Source organism: Symsagittifera roscoffensis, chromosome 9, assembly GCF_963678635.1.
Source record: "Symsagittifera roscoffensis chromosome 9, txSymRosc1.1, whole genome shotgun sequence".
Taxonomy (NCBI): Eukaryota; Metazoa; Xenacoelomorpha; order Acoela; family Convolutidae; genus Symsagittifera; species Symsagittifera roscoffensis.
The window spans coordinates 13970948-13994883 of NC_087070.1; the positions used below are offsets into that span (position 1 = coordinate 13970948).

Below are 23936 nucleotides of genomic sequence, written 5' to 3' on the forward strand. Positions count from 1 at the left end.
TGCATCTTGTAAAAAAATAACATACATTTAATCGTTGAAAAAGCAGTTGAATTGAAATTTAATTAACCTTGACTAGATTTTTATGAAGAAATAATCAAAAATTAATAGAAAAATTGACACTCTCACTATTTACAGAACCATAACCATCAATAAAACAATCAATTATTTTGAACAAATCAGATTCATATTTTGAGTTTTGTACTTTTCGAATACTGTCTAAAAATGCTGAGCCAAGAGTTTGCGTAGATGCAAGTTTTTGATTAGAACTTAGATAATGTTTTTTGAACTTTTTGCGAACAAGTCGTTTCGTTGATACGCTTGGTGTTTTTTCTGCTTCTTTCCATCGTAAATTATGCTGAACTCCACAACTAAGCTGATTGAAGACTTCCCCACTTGATGTGACAATACTCGAAAAGAATCTGTGCTTGTACAAAGTGTAAAGACAATCAATTTCTTGATATATGTATTGATATTTGTCTAATCTCTGAAGAATTTGGCTAAGGGAAGTTCCAATTAAAATTATATGAAATTTGCAATTTCCCAAGGAACAGAAATAATCGTGAGTAGAGACGCAATAATCTTGGGTTACTATGTATTTTTCGTAAAAATCGTTGGAAACAGAAATAAACAATGATTTACTATTATAATCTGAATAAAAGCTGGGAAGAGCTTGACACATAGCAGCTGCCATTGAGAAAAATGATTTTTGCAGAAAATGGTGGAGTTATATAGTAGTAGTAACGCCTACGCAGCTTCCATATAGGGAAATCCTTCCATATTTGGTAATACTTCCATATATGGAAATGGCGATGACTCATACTGCTTACTTCCATTTTCATTTAATCTCAAAGTCATTTCTCTCATTTCTCCTCATCTGATCAGTTTGTTCTTCAAAATGTACTCGAGAAAAGTTGATAGTTCCAGCTATATTGTATTTTAAAAAAATCAAAAAAGAATTGGGAGATTTGTTTTGTTCCAAAAATCCTACAAGGGAAAAATATGCTTGGAACCGTGCTTTCAACTGTTAAAAATAAATGATTTGGGACAATTTGAAAAGTCTCAACAAGTCTATCTTAGTGAAAAAGAAGGCGAAGCAATATCCGCAATACGGAATACTGTTATTCACGATGCTGAAAATCTTGGACTCGTACCTATATATGAAGCCAAATCTGGCAGAGAATCAACTATGGATCAGGAGCTCGACATCTGTAATAGAGTATATGAAATATCAATGTACAACATGAGGAGGGTGTGTGTCACAATCAAGAAGTACAACGTCAGCAAGCCACCCTACATTCAGATTCGACTCTTCACTGCAAAGGAAAATGAAGACTTGAAGCAAGTTGCATTTGTCAACTATACTTTGAATGAATTCAAAGAACTGTCCCAAATATTGGGAGACTTTATGTTTGTTGATAATTGTAAACCTCAGTAAAGCTTTGTGATGTTTTGCATGTTTGGTAATTGAGATATTATTGGTTCAAAACTATTGTTTCTCACTAAAGTGTATATTAAGAGCTATAATATCTGAGGAAAAGTCAGACAAAACATACAATTTAATCAAAATTGACATAAAACACTAACCAATTAAGAAATGATTTTACAGTATTTGTTTATGAAATTACAGATAAATTTATTTAATAACTGTTGTCATCAAAATTTAGATAAATTTAGCCTCAATTTAAGAAAATTACAAACAAGAATGTATATTTAGTTGAAAACATATTGATGTATTCGGATCTTTACAAGTTTTTAATTTAGGCATTTGAAAACACCAGCGTTCACACATTTTAAAGCAATAAAGTATTCGCTAGTTTGAAACCACAATACATAATTACAGATTCCGCCTTCCTATCTGCCATCACGTAAGCCGTTGACTGCCTTCAATTCTTATCTGAAGCTTCATGATTATTATGATTATTGTTCCGACTTTCGATACGAAAGTGACGGAATATTTGTGCTCGGGGTGGGTTTTTTTTTTCTTCAGACAATTTTCGACTTTTTAACTAGCCTTTTTTGACGGAATTTTTTTTATCATTCAGAAGGTATTGTTGTCTTGAGCTCAAATTTGAAAAGATATTTCACCTGTGATTGTTTTTCGTAAAGTTACGAGGGTTTAGAGATTGCCATTTTGGCCATTTTGACCAATTTGGGACAATTAACGCGCGATATAATTCGCGCTATTAACGCGTAAGCGAAGATTTAATCCGTCTTATAAATCGTTCCAAATTGGTTGAGCGAAGCTTATTTGCCATAATTGATTTGTTACAAGGAACGAAATCTCTCTTTTTGTACTTTATATGGCGTGTGGGAATGATTGTCATAAAAATTTTCAAATTTTAGAAAAAAAAATTTTCATTTTATTTTATTTCATTTAATTTTTTTATGTTATTACTGCTGCTCCATAAAACTTAAAAGGCAGTCGGAACATTCAGGGCTTCGCCCTGATACGAGCAGTCTTGTTTAATCCTTGTTCCTTCTCCGCGTAAAAGAATCAGTCTGCCACATATACAGACAAAATTTCCCGTTTCGGGGCCAAGCCCTGAATGTTTCGACTGCCCTTCAACGTCTTTGAAACAGTTTCTAAACCATCAATTGAACAAAAAACTGATAACATTTTTTCTAAAATTGAAAATTGATGCCTCTCACATGTCAGGTACAAACTGATGTTCTTAGCGTCTAGGAACGTATTAAAAACATCAAATATATGTTCTCAACAAAATACAAAATCCAGATTTGTCAGAATATCTTTTGATCGTTTATCCAAATTTAATAGACTTCCGGTTGTTTATACTACAATATACCAAAAAGAAAAGGATGAAAACGTATATTTTGGTAATTTCTTTTTTCACTGGTTAGAAATAGAACAAATCGAAAAAAGTTTGATCGAAATTTCAAAATTTCAATTGAATATCGAAAAAACAATATAAACTAGACAAGAAATCTCTTTTATCCCACTAGGGTATCAAACTTCAAATCTTAGTTATGTTGGAAAAATTCAATAAAATTTATTGATTAAGAAGTTTCATAAACATAGTCTGGCTCTGATCTACAAAGTTTTTTAAAATCTGTGATTACTTAATTCTGATTGGTTATTAACACAAATAATGTCTGTGAAAGTATCCTCAAAATCTACAAATTTTAAAGAAATTGTTGAAAAATTCATGAGAAGAAGATTCAACTCTGATTGGTTGACATTAAGTTTCTTGAAAATTTCATGACTTTTGAAGCTCAATTCTGATAGGTTGACATTGAATTTCTTGAAAGTTACATGACTTTTGAAGCTCAATTCTGATTGGTGGACATTGAATTTGTCGAAAATCACATGACTATTGAAGCTCGATTCTGATTGGTTGATATCAGAAAAGATAAAAGTTTCCTTGTAATTAATGCTCGATTCTGATTGGTTGATACTTTTAAAAATTCCATGGTTAGATTGGATGATTTTTATTTCAGCTAGGCTAAATAGCATATCCATTCTGATTTTCTTTCTATTTAAAAACAATTGGTTAATAATTTTGCTTTTTTATTTACTTTTATTCATTTTTTGAGGCTATTCAACTCACCTTATCTAAAAATTTGGTACATTTTAAATCTCCCATTTAATTTTTCATTACTATTGAGATGCCTTCACTCAATAGAAACGAAAGAGTTGTATGTCTTGAATGTGGCAGGGAATACACTCACAAAAATGCATCAAGACATCGTAGAACATGTGGTGTTTTGAAGTGTTCTAACTGTAATTTTTATACTTATAGCAGCGAGGAGCATTCTCAACATAAAATTAAATTATGTGCTCAGCAGACTCCAAACACACTTCAGGAGAAAAAAAAATTTTTAAGTTTTTTTTGAAAAACTTAGAAATTACTATGATTATTAGTTTTTACGGAATCTGAAAAGTCTAATCAATTGTAACAAATCTAGTCAGAAAATATACAGTGTTTTCATTACATTACCTAAACTGTCATTAATTTTTTTATTCAAAGGTTTTGATTGGTGTTAAAGACAGCAAAAATCGAGTTCAAATTGTCATGAAACTTTCCATAGAACTCGATCCGAAAACCTTTAATCAACAGTAAAAACTCCCTTGGTTGCAAGCTTGCGGAGAATTTGTTGCGTTAAATTTGTAGTAAAGTGCATAACCTATGCTAATGAGTATTTAAGTATTCGCCTAAAAATTGTAAAACTTGGATATGTGGAAAACATCAACTAATTGAAAGGTTTTTTGTAGTTACTATTTTAAAGTTTTCCTTGTTTAGTGCTTGTAAAAGTGTTCATAGAGCAGAGTTTTTTAAGCAGATAATGTGGTTTGACTTATTAAGAATTATGTTTTTCTATTGATTTTTTGATGATTTCAGAAAAGAAATTGATAAATAACCTGGAAAAAATGTATATTTTGCTAAACTTTGAAAGTTTCAAGACAATGATATACATCATTCCAACTAAAATTTTAGTCTAAAATAGAAATTCAGATTTAAAACAGCATTATACAGTTATGAGGTTGAGAAAATCCTTAAAGCTTTTTAGGAAAGGATTTATGGTATTAATTCAGCTTCGGATATTTGAACGTTCGTTGAAACGATACATTTTTCCATCTAAAATTCAATTTTCAAGTAAAAAATTGCTCAAATTGGATTCATTTGGTAGATAGTAGATGAAGCAGAAACTGAGAAAATGCTAAAATGAGATAGAAACTCACTTTATTCCTTAGGAGATTTGAGATAATTTTACTAAAATTTAGCTTATAAAGTATATCTTGAGAAAAAATCCGACATTAAATTCTCAAAGTCTTATATTTATGCGTAATTCATTAGAAAAAATTGTTATCATTTGATATATTAGGTACTTTATATGAAAGATTAAATTTTTTGAGGATAATTTTTGAAAAGCAAACCCAATTCGACATCTTTTGGAAGAAGATACATAAAGCATAAATCGAAAACTTGCTTTCAAGATCTACTTTTCCTTGCTATAAACAAAACACAAGACTACATACAATATACAACACTATATACAATACATTACTACATTTTTACTACATAGAGTTTTTTTCTTAATAAAAATCAGAAAATTACACAATTGTTCCAGTTTGCACCTTGATTTGCTTTGCTAAATCAATTTTTTGAGACTCGCTCTTTCAGAAGTTTTTATATTGTAGATGTTAGGAACTAGGTTCTCTTGCGTATTTCCGGAGATTTTCAGATTATAACTAATAGAGCTGCTCCTAATTTATTCTTAGATCGTAAAAATACACCTTTATATTCTCATTTTGTACATATCTTTTTGAATGCTTTAACTAGCACAAATTCTTTCTCACTTGGATATTTTTGAGAAAATTTCCGTCATAAATTAAGAAAAAAAAGCGATTTAATAACTATTTTGCAAGAAAAATGATAGTTCTTGATCCCAAAATGTGTATTTTTGCTTAAAAAGTTTACAATAGCAACTGAACAGGGGAACCTTGAGGAAGATATTAACATTTTTTATTGTAATAATCATACGGTATCAGTTCTAATTTCGTCTCTGCCAGCAAATTGTTCGTTCAATTGATACTATTTTCCTCCTAAATTCTCCAGTTTTGACTAAATTTTCTAGTAAAGTGTGTTCAATAGCGAAAACATGTATTAAACTGAAAGCAAGAATAACTTTAAAACATGGAAAAACTCTACGGAAAATCTTGAAAGTTATGTTGCAGAAGCAACAGAGAAATAATCATCAGTTATGAAGAAGTTTTCGTTGAATTTGAGCCAATATCGAATAAATTGTTAAGAAACATTTATCCCATTTTAAACAATTTTAGCAATAAACTGTTCATTTTTATCAATAATCTGAAATTTCTAATTTTTAACATGAAAAATTTCTCACAATTTGTAATTTTTGTACAAATTTGGGTAATTCAATGAGAAAAAAATGAGGAGGAGTTGAATCATGGAGTTTGTTTTAGAAATTTCATAGAATATTGCCCTTAATGTTCATTTAAAATGAGATTTCTAAAAATAATCCCTGAACTGGACAAAAAAAACAGTTAAAAACCAAAATAGAAGGTTCGAAATGGAAATTTCATGTAAATTTGATTAATTTTCATTTTACCTTCTCGAAAATTCCGACTAATTTCACTGTTTTCCGGAAGTTTCAATATTGATTCTGCTACTCTGAACCTTCTTTTCAGTGTTTAGAGCATTGTATAACCAAATATTTTGCTCAAATTAAGGTAAACTTCATTGTATTTCAATATTTTGAGAAAAAATTGTGGAAAAAGTCATTTTTTTATTCAAAATTTTGTATCATTGTCTCACATAATGCCAATTAAAATACAGTCTTAGCTTATTTTTAAAAAGCTCTACGTAAAAGTTTGTTTAAAATTAGATCAAAAGCAACAATACATTAGCCAAAATTATGAGATTTTTTTAAAATTTTTTTCCAAATACTTGAAATTTTTGCAATTTTTTCCAAATACTTGAGATTTTTGCAATTTTTTCTCAAAAAGTTTGAATTTTTTCGAAACTTCAGTAATTTTTAGCAATTTTTCAAGTAGATAGAAATAAGATTATCTAATAAAGTAGGTTTAATAACAGCTAATCTTATCGTGTTTTGAATTTAACAATTAATTATTCCCAATTAGATAACGCGCGCCAAAAATTTTCGTTTTTCTTTCTCATACCATAACACTGAAACCTTACCATCGGTATTCCCTATCTTAATACATTGTAGACTCTATATCCAATCTTAATACATAGCTTGAAGACCGGATGCTCTATTCCCTATCTTAATACATGTGGGTCTTCAGGGTCCACCCCCCACTTCAGCTCCAACATCTACTACTTTCGACCGTGCTCGAGGTATGTTTTGACCGTGCTCTAGGTATGTTTGGACCGTACTCGAATGTGCTCGACCGTGCTCAAGGTATATTTCGACCGTGCTCGAGGTATGTTTTGACCGTGCTCCAGGTATGTAATGGCCGTGCTCTAGGTTTTTTTGAACCGTGCCCGAGTTGTGTTTCGACCGTGCTGGAGGTATGTTTCGACCGTGCTCTAGGTATGTTTCGACCGTGCTCTAGGTATGTTTGGACCGTGCTTGAGGTATGTTTGGACCGAGCTCGAGGTATGTTTCGACCGTGCTCGAGTTATTTTTCGACCGTGCTCGAGGTATGTTTCGACCGTGCTCGACTCTGCTCGACCGTGCTCGAGATATGTTTCGACTGTGCTCGAGGTATATTTCGACCGTGCTCGAGGTATATTTTGACCGTGCTCCAGGTATGTATTGGCCGTGCTCTAGGTTTTTTTGAACCGTGCCCGAGTTGTGTTTCGACCGTGCTGGAGGTATGTTTGGACCGTGCTCTAGGTATGTTTCGACCGTGCTCTAGGTATGTTTGGACCGTGCTTGAGGTATCATTGGACCGTGCTCGAGTTATTTTTCGACCGTACTCGAGGTATGTTTCGACCGTGCTCGACTCTGCTCGACCGTGCTCGAGATATGTTTCGACTGTGCTCGAGGTATGTTTCGCCCGTGCTCGAGGTATGTTTCGCCCGTGCTCGAGGTATGTTTCGACCGTGCTCTAGGTGTGTTCCGACCGTGCTCTAGGTATGTTTAGACCGTGCTCGAGGTATGTTTGGACCGTGCTCGAGGTATGTTTCGACCGTGCTCGAGTTATTTTTCGACCATGCTCGACTCTGCTCGACCATGCTCGAGGTATGTTTCGACCGTGCTCGATGTGCTCGACCGTGCCTGGCTGTGCTCGACTGTGCTCGACCGTGCTCGAGGTATGTTTTGACGGTGCTCGACCGTGCTCGAGATATGTTTCGACCTTGCTCGAGGTATGTTTGGACCGTGCTCGAGGTATGTTTCGACCGTGCTCGAGTTATTTTTCGACCATGCTCGAGGTATGTTTCGACCGTGCTCGACTCTGCTCGACCATGCTCGAGGTATGTTTCGACCGTGCTCGATGTGCTCGACCGTGCTTGGCTGTGCTCGACTGTGCTCGACCTTGCTCGAGGTATGTTTTGACGGTGCTCGACCGTGCTCGAGGTATGTTTCGACCTTGCTCGAGGTATATTTCGACCGTGCTCGAGGTATGTTCCCGGGTTGACCTCCATAGACCGAAAATGCTAATTATACAATTTCATACACTTAGTCTATGGAAAAATGCTAGTCATACAAATTTCATACATTTTTGCAAAACGAGTTTAATCAAAATTCAAAGGTATTTTATAGTTGTTTTGGTATCGAAATTGGTATCTTTTCATTAAAAAAAGGAAAAAAAAATGGTATGAAAAAAATGATAACCATACAATTTCCATATATGGAAATTGTATGATTAGAATTTTGAAAAAAAAAATTTTTTTGTGAAAAAAAAAGCTTTGAACAATCAATTCAACTGCTCGCAAAACCTTTAAGAGTTTTTGGGCTGCTACGACTGAAAACTTTGACTTTTTTTTATTTTTGTTTTCTGAAAAAAAAACACTAGTCATACAATTTCCATATATGAAAATTGTCTGAATAGCATTTTTTTGGTGGCGACGACAAAAATTTTTCTAAATATTTTTGAAATTGCCCCAAAAACTTTTTGTGTTTTTTTTTCAAACGCAATTTGATTTTCGTATTCAAACAAACATCTTTTGAAAAAAAAAATTGTGCATGCAAAATTTAATTTTTTGTGTGTATAACGTAGTCTTGGATATACTAATATTGAATTTTTTTTCCTTTTCTTTTCATAACTTTTTTCAAAAACGCTTAAAACTCCTCTATCTTTTGTATGACATGTTTTTGTATGCCTTGATCAATGTCTGTTAATTTTAAAATTCAAATTTTAGAAATAATCATCTTTGAAAATTATTGCCAAAATTTAAAAGTTCATTACTTTCGTTATATTATTTATCTGAGGCAAAACTAACACATATCAGGCTGTTTCCAATGCATTTTTAATGCGAGACGACGGCCAAACCGTTGGTTACTACGCTTGAGTAATCAAGGTTTATGTCATTTTTGTGTTCGGTTACGAACACAACCAGCAAATTTTGAGAAAATAAAATGTAAAAAATCATTATTTTTGTTTTATGGAAAATTGCTAGTCATACAATTTCCATATATGAAAAAAATACTAATCATAGACCTTTCATGCAATTTTCTCTACGTATGGAATTGTATGGAAAGTGTATGACTAGCATTTTTCCATAAATGGAAATTGTATGACTAGTATTTTTGGTCATCCCGGGTACACAATCAGGCAATCCGAGGTATGTTTCGACCGTGCTCGAGGTATGTTTCGACCGTGCTCTAGGTATGTTTCGACCGTGCTCTAGGTATGTTTGGACCGTGCTCGAGGTTTGTTTCGACCGTTCTCTAGATATGTTTGGAACGTACTCGACTGTGCTCGACCGTGCTCCAGGTATGTTTCGACCGTGCTCTAGGTATGTTTGGACCGTGCTCGAGGGATGTTTGGACCGTGCTCGAGGTATGTTTCGACCGTGCTCGAGTTATTTTTCGACCGTGCTCGAGATGTGTTTCGACCGTGCTCGACTCTGCTCGACCGTGCTCGAGGTATGTTTCGACCGTGCTGGAGGTATGTTTCGACCGTGCTCTATTTATGTTTCGACCGTGCTCTAGGTATGTTTCGACCGTGCTCGAGTTATTTTTCGACCGTGCTCGAGGTATGTTTCGACCGTGCTCGACTCTGCTCGACCGTGCTCGAGGTATGTTTCGACCGTGCTCGAGTTATTTTTCGACCGTGCTCGAGATGTGTTTCGACCGTGCTCGACTCTGCTCGACCGTGCTCGAGGTATGTTTCGACCGTGCTGGAGGTATGTTTCGACCGTGCTCTATTTATGTTTCGACCGTGCTCTAGGTATGTTTCGACCGTGCTCGAGTTATTTTTCGACCGTGCTCGAGGTATGTTTCGACCGTGGTCGACTCTGCTCGACCGTGCTCGAGGTATATTTCGACCGTGCTAGAGGTATGTTTCGACCGTGCTCTAGGTATGTTTCGAACGCGCTTGGCTGTTCTCGACCGTGCTTGACTGTGCTCGACCGTGCTCGAGTTATGTTTCGAATTTGTGCTTGACCCAAACTCCTGTCTGGGTTATTCCTTTTCTGTCGAGCTTTGACATGTGCTCGACTTTGACAGCCGAAACGTAAAGTGAGCACCTCGACCTGGGTAAAAATCAAGCCTTCTTTTCAGACTTAAGTAGCAAACGTTTTTTAAAAAGCATAAAAATGGAAATAGCTGGATGGTAAACAAGTTTCTTGTGATTTCAACAAGTGGGAAAAAAATTAAACATCACATTTTTTAAGCTTTCTGGTCCTATTGGTTTTTGTCATTATATACTTTCGAATAATAGATGCGTACGAGAGCGTATCATCTCCAAATTATGTTTTTATTGTATACTCACTTTGGAAGCTATAACTTACAACAGCCTGTTAGCTCAACCAGTTATTTGCGCAAGTTTGATTTCAGCAGTTAAAAGCATCCATGCATGAATTTTTAATAACAAGAGCCTAACATGGTTTAATCTGTCACGACCTGAGCTGCCCCTGTCTGTACATTAGTTTGAAAGGAGCTCAAGGTCAAAGCAGGCGCTTAAAGGAGATTATGTCAGAAGAAGTTGCGTCTCTGCATTAGAACACAAACCCAAATGCCACCAACAATATTAGGCCTACTTGTGAGAAGTCACCCACATTTATCAGCAATGGTCCACTTCAACAAATCTCTTAATCTTTTTATCAAGAATTGAACTGCTTTGCCTTCGTTTCGTTTCTGAAACAATTTCATCATTATTACTCTCTCTAAGTGAAGTGTTTCATTAGTATTCTCCGAACAAAGTTCTGCTGATGCTTTTATGTTCGTCAAACTGCTACCTTGTTTTGCCCAAATCATCCGCATCAAGTCAAACCCCCAGAGGAAACTTTGCAATATCCCGTAATCAACTGTTCAACTAGAGCACCATTTGTTTTGACAACATCACCGCATACCCTTTCCCATGAGCATCCGGCAATTGCTTTTTCATGTGCTTACCACTTTTCCCAGCCACAATTTATTTGCCAAATTTTGAGCAGTTTATATTTTGCAACCTATTTCATTACTTTTTTGCTCAACAACTAACACATTTGGCTTAAGTCCCTATTTTTAATCGATTCAAACTCCGATTAAAACTAATTTGTACATTTTGTAGAATTCACTTTAGCTACAGGTTTGTTTTTGGTTAAATTTGACGAGCAAGTATGAAAGTGGCTGCCTACTCTTCAAATCTGCTTCTCTACTTACTTAATGCACACTTCTTTATTGTTAATGCACAGCAACAAAATGGAGTGGGCGAGGAGGAGAAGAAGATTCAGCCGCTGGCCAATTTGGAGGTGTTTGTTCAGCCGGAGGACATTGGCCTCATGTTCGGTTTGTTCGTAGACCGAATGCAAGTCGTGTCCGAAGTTGAAAACACCATTTCATTTGACGGCATTGAAATTGTAAGTCAATCCTAACACAAGTTTCATATTTCGATCACTGGAAAAAATGCATGGTAAAAAATCAATTATGTATATTGCTATTTTGTGAAAAATTAGTAGAAAAATATATAGTGCATTAGCAACCCGTTCCCGCAATCACTGCCGGGTGGGGTGCTCACTTCATGTTTGGTTAGTGCTCGACCTAAAAAGAATAGTGGATACAATACCAGGAGATCGAAACAGGTGTCATCCCTATGCGGTGCAGACAGACTGTGAAGAACATGCATGGATAGAGTCGACTCTATTCTTGGTGTTTTTACACCCTCTGTTTGTTCGAGTTTTTGCTCGACACAGACCATGTCTCGACTATTCTGTTTCGGTCGAGTACTCATACATTGTTTTTGTGCTTGACCTTGAAAGTTGAACGAGAAAGAGAGCACCTCCACTGGGGTCGATTGCTACCATTTCCTTCATACTCACCTCCTCATCCTATGGCAGAGCTGATTGAAGAGAACCCAATTCTGGAACTGATGTGCAGTGCAGTGAAGCAGTCGCCAGATAGAAACAAGTTCATCTGACTGGTCCTTCTATCGCCCACTTGCGGAGAATCAATCGTGTGACTGTGTGCTGCAAGGATGTATGTTTCCTCATTCATGACAAGCCCATAATTCCCCACACATTGTAGCATTGACACGGAGAGGTCTTCCACAAATCACAGCAATAGCTGTCGTCTTCGTCGTCGTCGTCCTTTTGAAGCAAAAAATAGTGAACATCATTACCCGCATCCAGTTTCAAGCGTTAATAATCGATTATATTACGATTTTAGTACCAGTCTCACTAAAATTGAGAAACAATCGATTTTAATCAATTAATAATTGATTATAATCTCTTTTTTTTCAAATCAAATTATAATTAATTATAATTAATTATAATCGATTATTTATTCGTCTATTTTTCCATACAATTATAATCGATTATAATTGATTATAATCCATTATTTTTATTCAAAATTCTATTTCGTTAGTTTTGCACAAAAATCCATTATAATCGATTATAATTGATTATAATCCCTTTTGTTTGTCCATTTTTGTCTTCGAAGTTGCATCTAAATTGCTTATATTTTATGCTTTTTGTGGACGTTGGTTCCTATGAAAAATGAGAGAAAATTTTTCAAAATTTTCCATTTAATTCATATTTATAAGTTTTTTTTTCCATTTCTTCCCCATTAGAGTTGTTTTGTGATGCATATTTTAAGCTTTTAAAAACACCAAAACATCAGCAAATTGATTTAGTTTCATGATTGATTCGGAAAAATTATCTTTCATCTACCGCGAGAAACTTTCCAGTCATATGACAGGATCTCTGTGAAACTTTTGTTTCGTGGTAAAACTTTGTGTTCAGATGAACCAAAGTGTTCAAGAGATCTCTCTTTTAGAGATTTTCTTATTGACACAAAAATAATAACCCATAAGATACAATTCGAAAATAGAAAAATTCCGGCAAAATAAGAGATTATAATCGATTATAATCGATTATAATTGATTTTAAGGGTTTTTAGTAAGAACTATAATCAATTATAATCGATTATAAGAGATTATAATCTCATGGAAAATATCACGATTATAATCAATTATAAATTCCTTAAGGACCTAATTTTGGTAATTATAATCGATTATAATTGTCAAAAAATCATCATAATAATCCGTTATAATCGATTATTTACGCCTAAACTTGGATGCGGGTAGGTTCATTAACGGCCTAATAACAGGAATGAAAGTTGAGTGACTGCTTGTTTTTCCTCCCCCTGTCAACCGACCCGTTCTAGTAACCAAACTTACCATCATTTCCAAAGTGCACAGAAATCCATGTCTGTTTGTGTGCTACTTTCCTCAACTAAGTACTCGCCAACTGTGTTGTCAAAAGGTGCGGCCAACGATTAAGACGTATCAGTCATGTCGCAATATAGCCTTTCGAAACAATCTGAAAACATGCTGTAAATAAAGGATCAATCCAAACTGCTGGCAAAATTATTGGCTTCAAGCGAGGAAGTCCAGTTGCACTTCGCTGGTCGCGTGGAAGATGAAAGTTGGCGTAAGCTACACTTGCTAAATTCACACGACTGTGAATTAGAGTTCAGAGCATCCGAAAAATGTAACAAAACCAATCGAACATTAGACTGTGGAATTGCTATGCAACAAACTGGAGCTCAGGCACTGCGTTTTCTGCCCACTGGATTGTTATCGGGCAGCAAGATTGCTTGAACTTGTTTCACCCAGACTACAGTCTAATCTAATTTTAGCTACCCCAAAACTACTCGATATCGCAGACGACGTTCGTAATCGAAAGCTGCGCACATCCAGGTCTTTACCTTTCACACTTCAATTCGACCGCAAAAATGAACACCTAAATGTCAACGGCTTGGGTAAATATAGTTGCCTCTAACTCAGGTTCAAAATAGATGGTGATCGATGGACTGCTTCAAAACTACAGAACAGCTAGCTTTAGCGTCGACGGAATGGGAAGGAATGAAAAAATCAAAAGAGCCAATTCTCAAATCAGTAGACAAATAGTGGAGGGCATTCCTGAAAGGCAAACAGAAAACTATTCACGGACAAAAAGTTGAGGATGTGTTCGCCTATCAATTTGTCCCGATAAAATTTCGGAAAACAATCATCATAGTTCATTATAATTAATATATCGTGCTCAACTCCTGTTCAGTTATGGCATCCCTCGATGACTCAAACTAGCCCTCTCAACACAAATTTTCTGTTAATTTTGAAATTTATGACATAAAAATTTCTTTGCTTGCATAATTTATATTTTCATGCATTAATTCACTAGTTGAATCGTCTTGCGGTTGAAAGAAAAAAGATTTCTAATTAGCCTTGTGATTTTCATATCGAGTTCGAAAAATGTGATTTTGTCTGTGTTTTCCTGAACCAAAACTCCATGTTGGATAAACAGCTGAACATAATTTTATAAGCAAATATTTAGTGCTGTCCTGTTAAAAAAAATTTCAATGTACCTATGAAATTCGGTTCTGTCGAAATCATTTCGGAGAAATTTAAAAAATGCTACCTCCTATTTTTCAGTGTTTTTGACTTGTGTAATTTTTTGTCCCGTCACGTGTTTTTTGATATCAAATATTAGTATAATATCAATTAAGCAAGCCTTCAATACAAAGGCGATTGATGTGTGAAAGCAATACATTTTTTTAGTTTGCGAATTTCAAAACAGTGTCATTTGCATAAAAAAGCAAAATTTTTTGCCGTGACTATATGAAGATGATGTAAATTTAAGTATCGACAGAAAAACATTGGGTCAAGAAGAGATTCCTGAGCTAGCCCAAAAAACCAAGCTCAAATTGATTCTTTTAAGAGTCTCAGTGTAATGATAGCGAGTGTCAAGATATAGCTTTTAACACAAGCCCTCTGAATCCCATAAATTCAAAATTCATAACCAAGTTAAAATAATCAGCCATATCAAACATTGAATGAGGTCTAACAATGTATTTCGAGGGTCTCGATAAAGAAGAAAACTATGAAAACACTGCCTTTTCAGTTGATGTGTTTCAAGCAAACAATTGACCGGAAATCAGGCAGTGTACAGTTTTAGTGTAGTTGGTAAAATAAACTATCAATCTTGTACGTTTTCCAAAATACTTTGACCTGACTCCTTCTCAAGTTGATCCAGAAGTTGAATTTGTATTGTAACTTAGTTGTTTTACCATTCGCAAAATTAATATCGTTTAAGCATCTAAAAGGGATGTTGTTGTATAACATAATGCTCTTACTAATGACGATTTTTTAGTTATTTTTCCTGTGAGAGCGTGTGATTTGAAAGAGCTTCTCAGTTCAAAGATGATAATAAACCTCTGAGTTTGGTAAGGATACACCTTTTTCTGATTGGAAGAGCGTGTTTTTGCTGAGGCACAATTTGATAACCTGACGTGATTCTATACGCAAGCAGAAACTTGCGTAATAAAAAGCCAATATTCGCTTTAAGTACAGCTGAAGAATCAAATTGACGTTTATGAAAGCAGGTTTAGCAGCCCAACTTAGTTGAATCTGAAGTGTGAGAAGTAAAAATTTGGTGTGTGTTGCAAAGATCAACGCCAGATATTGAAGATGGCTTAAGACCAAGGCAATGAGATTGTAGTTTTCTTTTTTTTTCGGTATACAGCCACTGACTCTATATTGGTTTCAATGCCATGTTCCATTTTCAAGAAAAGCTGTTTAATACCGTCTTGATATTTCAAACAACTATATATAAAAATGTTGTTTCTTTTACTTTTCTTTTAATTGTCCAACAATCTGGAGCTCTTGTTTTTTTTTGAATCTTTCTTTTTGGTAGAATGATTTATACGGTCAGTTTGTTCTTTTCAAATTTTCAGATAGTGAAAACAAAAGCAATCTAATTAAATGTTAAGTATTTGTGTTTTAATGGATAGTTTTAGATTCATTCCACTCGAGAGTAAAACTGTTTCATTTGCGTATAATATAATCTGACAGTTTGAGGTGGTTTTTATATCGTTAACTTGAATGTTGAAAAGAGATGACCTGCTAAATTTGAGTGGAGCAGGTTCGTAATTTTTTGAGATCGTCAATAAAAAATTTTTAAGCGTACAATGGGTCAAAATTGTCCATGATAATGAAGACCCTCATTTACTAACATAGGCTATAGAGTATCCGGTTTTCCCCTACTTTTTAACAAGTTCCAGATGCTAAATTATGAAAAAAAAATTCGTCATGTTTTGCCGATACAACAAAGTTTGGTAGTCTGATCGAGATCTGTCAAAACTGCATCAGATGTTATCTCCCGCGGGGAACGAGATTGTTGATAAAAGTACACAATTTTGTTCGTTTAATCAAGCAGGGTAGTGGATGTAAATTTAAACTATCTCAAACATGTATATCAATACTGCAACATATGTCAAATGTAACCTCCACGATGAATGAGGACGCTGAGGTAGGCAAGCAAAATAATTGTTTGTTCATTTAAGCGAGGTAGTGATTAAAAACAAAAATTTTTCAACCGAATCTGTCAAATTTGCAAGAACAGATGTTACCCACTGTGGTGAGCGGGGACGCCAATTACCGCAAATTAATTTCTCAGCAACAAAAAAACTCTTGAAAAGTCACTTTTGTTTTCTTATGACTGAGAATTGCTTAGTATAACACATGGGGTGAAATTTGGCAACAACAAATGCAATCGAAAACAAATGCATTGCTCAGACTAGAATTTCGTTTCCAGTTCAGTTTTTTGGTTGCGAAATTAAAATAATAAACTATTATCTCCAATCACGGCCAAATTTCATCTTTCTTTTTTCGCAATCTTCATTTTACGCCAAATATCTTTACCAGTTTACTCAAAAACATAAAAACTGTAAACTTTGGATCTTCATAATTTGTAGGGTATACATCTATCCGGAGTAATTTTTGAGAAAGTTGGCGTTGAGACAAACAAAAATTGTCTGGAAAAGTAGATTTAAATTCATTATTAAAATTAATCACAATTAATTTATTTTCATCTAGTTTTTATCAAGTTTCTCCCAGTTTTCAAAAACTATAATTTTAAAGGTTTTCCGACATATTACTGGATATTTTTAAGAGGGTTACAGCTTAGTGTAATTTCCAAAATTTTGTTAGTAAAATTTTTTTAATGCTGAATAACAAAAACAAAAATTATGGATTATTGCAACAAAATTATAGTTCTTGCGTGAACGTACTGGCTTAAAAAATGAAATTTTTGCGTCTGAAATTATCTATAGTCAAAATTCAAAAGTTTAACATAGCGAATATTTATCAAGTTCTTCTGGTAGAATTGACCAATTTGCGTAAAAACCACACAAATTATCAGTGATTTGAAACTTCATTCGAATTATGCGCTCATTTTTTTTCGTTAAAAAACGATGATTTACTCATTCTCATCCCATTTAATCTGCAAAATAGATTATTTATCTGATCTGGGTTTTCCTCAAATCTTGCCTGGAGCCGATTCGATAACTGCAAAAGAGTATTTTGTCAGTTGAGTGGTTTGGTGAGCTGCATTTGATCCAAAGTACTTGAATCTAATTTCAAAAATTCGCTCAACGGTTTGCACAAGTGAAAAACATCCATCTTTGCAATTATTACCTGTTTTATCTTGAAAAGAAATACGTTCATCATTTCATAATTTAATTTAGGACATAATATCAAAAGAAATGACTTATATGCGTTAGGAATTTTATCGTTAAATCTCCAAATACATGTCTGACGTACGGGACAGAGATATATTGCTGAACACTGCTTTGCAAAGTTTCTCGATTTTTTGACAAGGCACTATCCAATGTCTGTTTTTTGGGAGGTGTATATCTGAAGAAAATCTAAATGGACACTGCAAAAACAATCGAAATGAAATTTTTGAAAAAAAAATTGCAATAATTTAGAAGGATTATAAATAATCAGAAAAAAATGAACAATTTTAGCGTTCCAAAATTGTCAATTTGAATATTTAAAATTTTGTCTACCAAGACAATCAATTCCTTTGATTGCTCCCAAGAAAATCTAAGGAAAAAATTTGTGTTAAGTTTCAAGCTTTCTTCGCTAAGACCTGGTTAATGCAACTGCTCAGATGCATCTTGCACTGGAGTCATGTCAAGAGACGGAAAATAGTTTTTTTCGAAAAATTTCGATTGATTGCATTGCTTTCGAAGTTGTAACATGGACAGACAATGAAAAGATGTATCTAATGAAACAACTGCCCTTTCACCTTAAATTATTTTCATCTCTCTGAAGTAAACTGTTGTTATGGAAAAACTGTTTATGAAAAGATCCAGCAACAGCTGAGTTTGATTTCATCGTAGTTGCTATTCGTCTCATTGGAGCACTATTCAAAAAAATTTTCTGTATGAACTGGTTTTGATGAGAAGGAACTATAAATGATTTTGCAATAGTTTCCACGTAAATTTACTGGTTAGGTTCAATCACTGAAAATTGTCTAGAAAATTCTGATCAATCAACATTTTTTTGAGTAACATTTGTATTATCAGAGAGCATTTAAATTTAAAAAATAGATCTAAATCAATCGAATGAGTTGAATTTGAACTTAGGTTAGTGGTAGTGACAATTTTTGCAAGTAAAGAAGATAATGGCGAATTTCCCATTGAGTGAAAAAATTTTGTTCCTGTTCCTAAGCGATTTCAAAAACATTATCCATGAAAAAAATTTCCTTTATTACTCACTGCTGAGTCAATATCCTGGCATTGTACACGATTGATTTGTTAAAAATTGACTTCTCAATTTGAAAACAAAGAATTGAGTAGATTCTATTTATAAGGTATGTAAGTTTCATCTTCTGATATTGCTTTTTGCTCTGAATTTTCTTTTCTGTTAGTATCAAGTAATTTTTCTTCGTATATTGAAGCCTTAAGCTAGGGTGGGTATCACGCGCAACCAAATAGAGACTACAGTCTGCCTCAATTTTCTGATTGTCAGATGAATTAATTTATTCCAAAAGTTGGACTTTGCAAAACTCTCTGAAAAAGAATTTGTAAAAACTCCGTAGTGATATTTTCCACTTGGATTTGTCTAAATTCATTTGCGAATGCGGCTGTTTTTTGAACTCGTTTTTTGAGAAAAGCTTCAACCAGTTCTCAGTTTAGATTTCTTCTCCTCCAAACTGTCTTCGAGCTGAATTTGGTCAAACATCTTTCGCAAGTAGTTTGAGTTTCTTCAGTCCACTAACAATTTTTTCATATTCTGGAGCTGCATTTTTGTACAAAACTGCTCCACTTTTTTCGTAGCTGCGACTATATTTTTATCAAAAAGGGGAATGCAGTTTTCCCGAGAGTTAGCGCAAGAGTACCAAAGAATCTTCCACGCTGTCTTAATTGTCAACAAAAAATGGGAAAATTGAACTTTGAGCTAACACTTCGCTTGAATTAATAATCAAAATGGATTCAAGGAAAACCTACGAAATACGAGAAGAATTCGCGTGCTTCCCACAGAAACAAAAGATTTTTCACGCCTGTAGTTTCCTTCAGTTCTATCTTGATGCTATGGAAGGAGATTTTTAAGAATTTTGTTACATTGTAGACTCATAAACGACTTATAGTTCATTTAATGTCTTGTAGTTTTTTTAACCCCGTGTTTTAACTTCAGAAATGAAAAGAAAACAATTTCTTTTTTCACCGACTACTTCAATTTCTTTGATAACGCTATATAATATCAAGGAAGGGTTTCTTGTAATATTGTAAGAAGTCCGAGAATAAAATGAATATTTTCCACTCAACATAACCCCTGTCTAAATTCAATAAAGTCACAACTAAAAATATAACTAAAATCAACACGTTAAGTGATAAGCACGGCTTGATCCTCAGTTAAATGAACGGCTGTTTTTTTGTAATCTTATCCACTGATAGATCAGTTCCGTTAGTTTTAAAATTTTGCACCTAATGCTAAAAATTTGTCTTTCAATGCTAAAATTTATTTCAACAGCACTTGGATAAATCCGCGGTTCAATACAATTTGTTTCAATCTTATTTTTGCCTTCCAATTTTTCTCTTCCATCTGTGAACTTAAGTTTCCTCTCAGTAAAATTTAGTTTTTATGAGGGGTACGATATTTCTCAAATTGCAACTTCCCATTCATCTTTAAGAAACAAAAGTTGTTCCGATAGAAAAGTTCAAATGAACAAGGACTGTAATTTGGATTACAATCAGAAGAAGCAATCGAAACAAGCTCAATAATGAAACAATCAATGACTTCTAATCAAAGAACAAAAACAAAAAACTAATTTATCATCAATCTGAACAGTTCATCAGCTCATTTTCCGGTCGTTTTCGAGCTCTTGGTTGATTTATGTTGTTGTTTTAATGTTGGTATTGATGATGTTTTCAATATATTATCTGAATTGTTAATCTGTCTCCGATTTTGAATTTTGGTTTGCTATGTTTCTAAGTCGTTTGTAATACAACATTGATAAATACTACTTTTCACAATCCTGAGAAACTATAAAATGCACCGATTTTTACGACAAACAGTTTGAGACACAGTTTATTGAAATTTAGTAGCAAGTTTCTCATAATGATCTTCAATAAAACGATATATTACATGCCTTAAAGATTGAATTGCTCTTACTACAAAGGCTGCTTTTGTCTCACTCCATGTTAACGAAACTTCCATGTTTTTATCCGTGCAAATTTTTCTGAAAGCTCTTCCAAATTCTGTTCATTTATCGACTCACAATTTTTTGGGAGTAATTTTTCAAGATATCATTTTTTTTGAATGCTTGCAAATTTTCTCTGGCTTAACTTTTTTTGTCTGAATTCTATAAAATCGTTGAAAATGCCTTCAGCTGCTAGTAAATATTTAACCAAGTCCGTACTATAAATTTCATTGATACATTTTGATAAAGCTTGAAGTCTTCGAAAGCGTCTTGTAGTTGGGCTAAAGTTTGTACCAGAAGTTTTGGATTGTAAACTTTTTTCCACTCAACACATCATTTACAGGAAATCTAGATTGCTCTGTCATGTGCTTCAACATTTTTGTAATGTTACTGACAATTTTGGATGGAGCTCGGGGAGTTGTATGCTATATCTGTAGCAAATCAGTGTTTTTTCTCTTAATAGCATAAAAAATGTCTAGTATTGATGCTTTTTTATCTTAACTATTTAATAAGAGGTTGTCTAACTGGCTCATTTTATTCTGAGAGAGTTCAAAATAAAATCAGTTGTTGATTTGTTGTTTTTGATTGCAATTGCGCACTTACAGCTGGGTTAATTGAAAAAAATATATTTGATACGGTTTTGGATAACCTGAATAAGGGATGAATACCAACTGTTTCATACTGCTTTAGGCGATAATTGAAAATGGTTGTGATGATAGATATTAATTGTAGTCCTTTAGTTGAACTCAAAATGAGTTTTCTTTTGGGTCAAGAGTTACGTTTTGTGTTATTTCTGAAAATTGTAAGAATTCTACCACATTTTAGTTCCGACGATCTTGATACCAACAATACGTTTACGTGACACTAGCTCAGAAACTGAAAAATTATTGGTCAATTGAGAATGATTTTTTATCGAAATTTTAGGGAAAATCTTTGAGAGACTGGAAAAATAGAGTCTTATTGTACACTCATCGCCCAAAAAACTTGTCTCTGTTCCAGTTTGAAATCACCATTTCCTTGGAACTGAATCGGTGTTGGATCAATATTTAAATGAATCCACTTGTTTGGGGTTAAACCGATATGTAATTGGTCTTCTGGAGTTGATGTTACTGGTTGATACAACTCTTTGAATTGAGACTCGATATATTATCGTTGATTTAGTGTATTGATTTTTAAATTATCTCTCGGAGACTTGAACAAAAGCATGTGTGTATTTTAAAATTCCACAACTCTTCCCTTTTTTCTTTGTAGAATCAACTCGTGTTTGATTGATATTCTGTTCAAATTCCTGTCTTCCAGCAGGAGCAATTTTCAAAAACTGTTACGAGTTTACAGTTTGCTCTTAAAATTCATCTACGATAAGCGGATACTTAGTTCCGTTATTGGGAAGGTGGGACTTGAAAACCAAGTCAAAGTCTAATCCTTCCATAAATTTGAGGTTTTTCTTTTACACTGAACTATAAATAGGCTGAGAACGCTGATAAAAGTAAAATATAAATTCGATCAAATGCGGGTTAAACATATTAATTTTCATTAAGTTTGAAATATATGAGATTTCTCAGTTACACCTGAGTAAAGTAGGGCTACAGATGAGACATTGTACGGCTACGTGCAACGTAGTGACAAGGTTTCAGATGATTTCTTACAAATTTTCAAAACTTTCAATCTCACTAGAGAAGATATATTGGAGTATATGAAGACATATGCGGACGAGAATAATTTGTTAAAACAACGGCAACGAAAGTTGATATCGATTTTCCACTTATCCAACGGAACACCTATAACACCACTCTTCAACTTTTAAATGGGTCCTGGAGTACGGTATTTAAAAATTTATTGACTTGTATCATACATAACACGTTGAAATTTCAAAAACTTTCGTTGAGTCTGTTCTTGATGCTAGGCCAGCCGGTGATGAGAATCCTGGTGAGGTAGCGAATAAATGAGATTGCCACTGAGTAGTTCCCATTCCTATCAAATAATGAACAAATCAGAGCATACGACGACAAAACGTCTTGTTGACAAAAAACGCATGAAACGTTCAAGAACCAGTTCTTTAAGAGAGTCGATGTTGTAGCTAAAGAATTGTAAGTAGTGGAGTCTGTTGAACCTACTATAGAAAACTAACCATTCATTTTAGTATGATTCTTCAAACAATACGCTAAGTTGAGAATGTTGGAACTATACTATAAATTTTTTCGACAAGTTTTGCGACGTTGTTAGAATTGAAGATTTGAAAAGAACACAGTTTCCCTTTGTTTGGCTGAGGCAGAAATTTTTCTCAACAAACAAACAGAACGAAAGGACAGAACAAACGCATCAAAACAATTGATGGGAAGCAATGAATTTAAAATCTTTAAGTTCAATTAATTGAGGATTTAAAACGATTAATCATGCAGTTGAAATTAATGCGCAAACTAAAAAAAATACTGAGCTATTTTATTCAAAACGGGAACTTGAGCGTAATGTCTGAACCTCTTGTACTGTATACTCTGAAAAGTATACGATGGAGTAAACTTACACATTTTCTATAAACTTTAACTTTTTTCAACAATCCATTCTTTTTAAACGCTGCGCTTGATCAAACAACTCAAACAAATTTTTAATTTTTTAAAAATCAAAACCGTTTAAGACTTTAAACATTGCTGTATCGACGAAGTCGAGCGCCGCCTTTTTTGAAACTCATCTTCTGGAACTTACCATCTAAGACTCTGAAACATATAACCCTTAATATTTCATTGAAAATTTGTTTCTCTATGTTCAAACATAAGATAAGAACGAACTGGACACTATATAACCTATGCTAGTGTATGAGTGTCTAAATCTCTCCGGACGATTTCGCAGCAAAACACACTATTATCATTTAAATAATTGCTATGTCATTCGATATAGATTGATATATTTTTTGTTCTTTATTTAATAAAAAGATTTCAATTAGATATTTCGCACGCTGTTGAGTCAAATAAAAACTGGTGAAATTTTTCAAAATCAAAAACTTAGCTTTTTCCGGAAGTTGTTTCCAACTCCTGAAAATTATTTAAGCTCGTAGAAATCGAGAAACTGTTTACACTTATATAATCCTATTTTGTGTTTGTTTTGCCACCCACTTAGATGCCAAAAAAAATTAGCCACGACAACTAAGTTTGTTTCATAGGAGCGTGCATCCAAAAAAGAGAACACCGGATTTTTTCAATTGCAAGTAAAATTGAGTGGGGCGGGATATTTAGTTCAAAACGACCAATTTTTTTTTGTTCACATGTTCTCTGTTATTAATTTGTCGGTATTTTTTATAGAAAACGAATTGTATACCCGATGTCTGATTTCCCTTCAACTGTTTACAAAAAATGCAGTGGGAAA

At 34.0% G+C, this 23936-nt stretch overlaps 1 protein-coding gene across 1 annotated transcript in view; it reads left to right on the forward strand.

The window, feature by feature from the left end:
• Window positions 1-10397: 10397 nt before the first annotated feature.
• LOC134854440 (gamma-aminobutyric acid receptor subunit beta-like) overlaps window positions 10398-23936 on the forward strand; it is a gene marked incomplete in the record, with an annotated part of 163300 nt that continues 149761 nt past the window's right edge. The window contains 1 exon segment of the mRNA XM_063870690.1: window positions 10398-11453. Coding sequence (XP_063726760.1) covers window positions 11214-11453 — 240 coding nt within the window.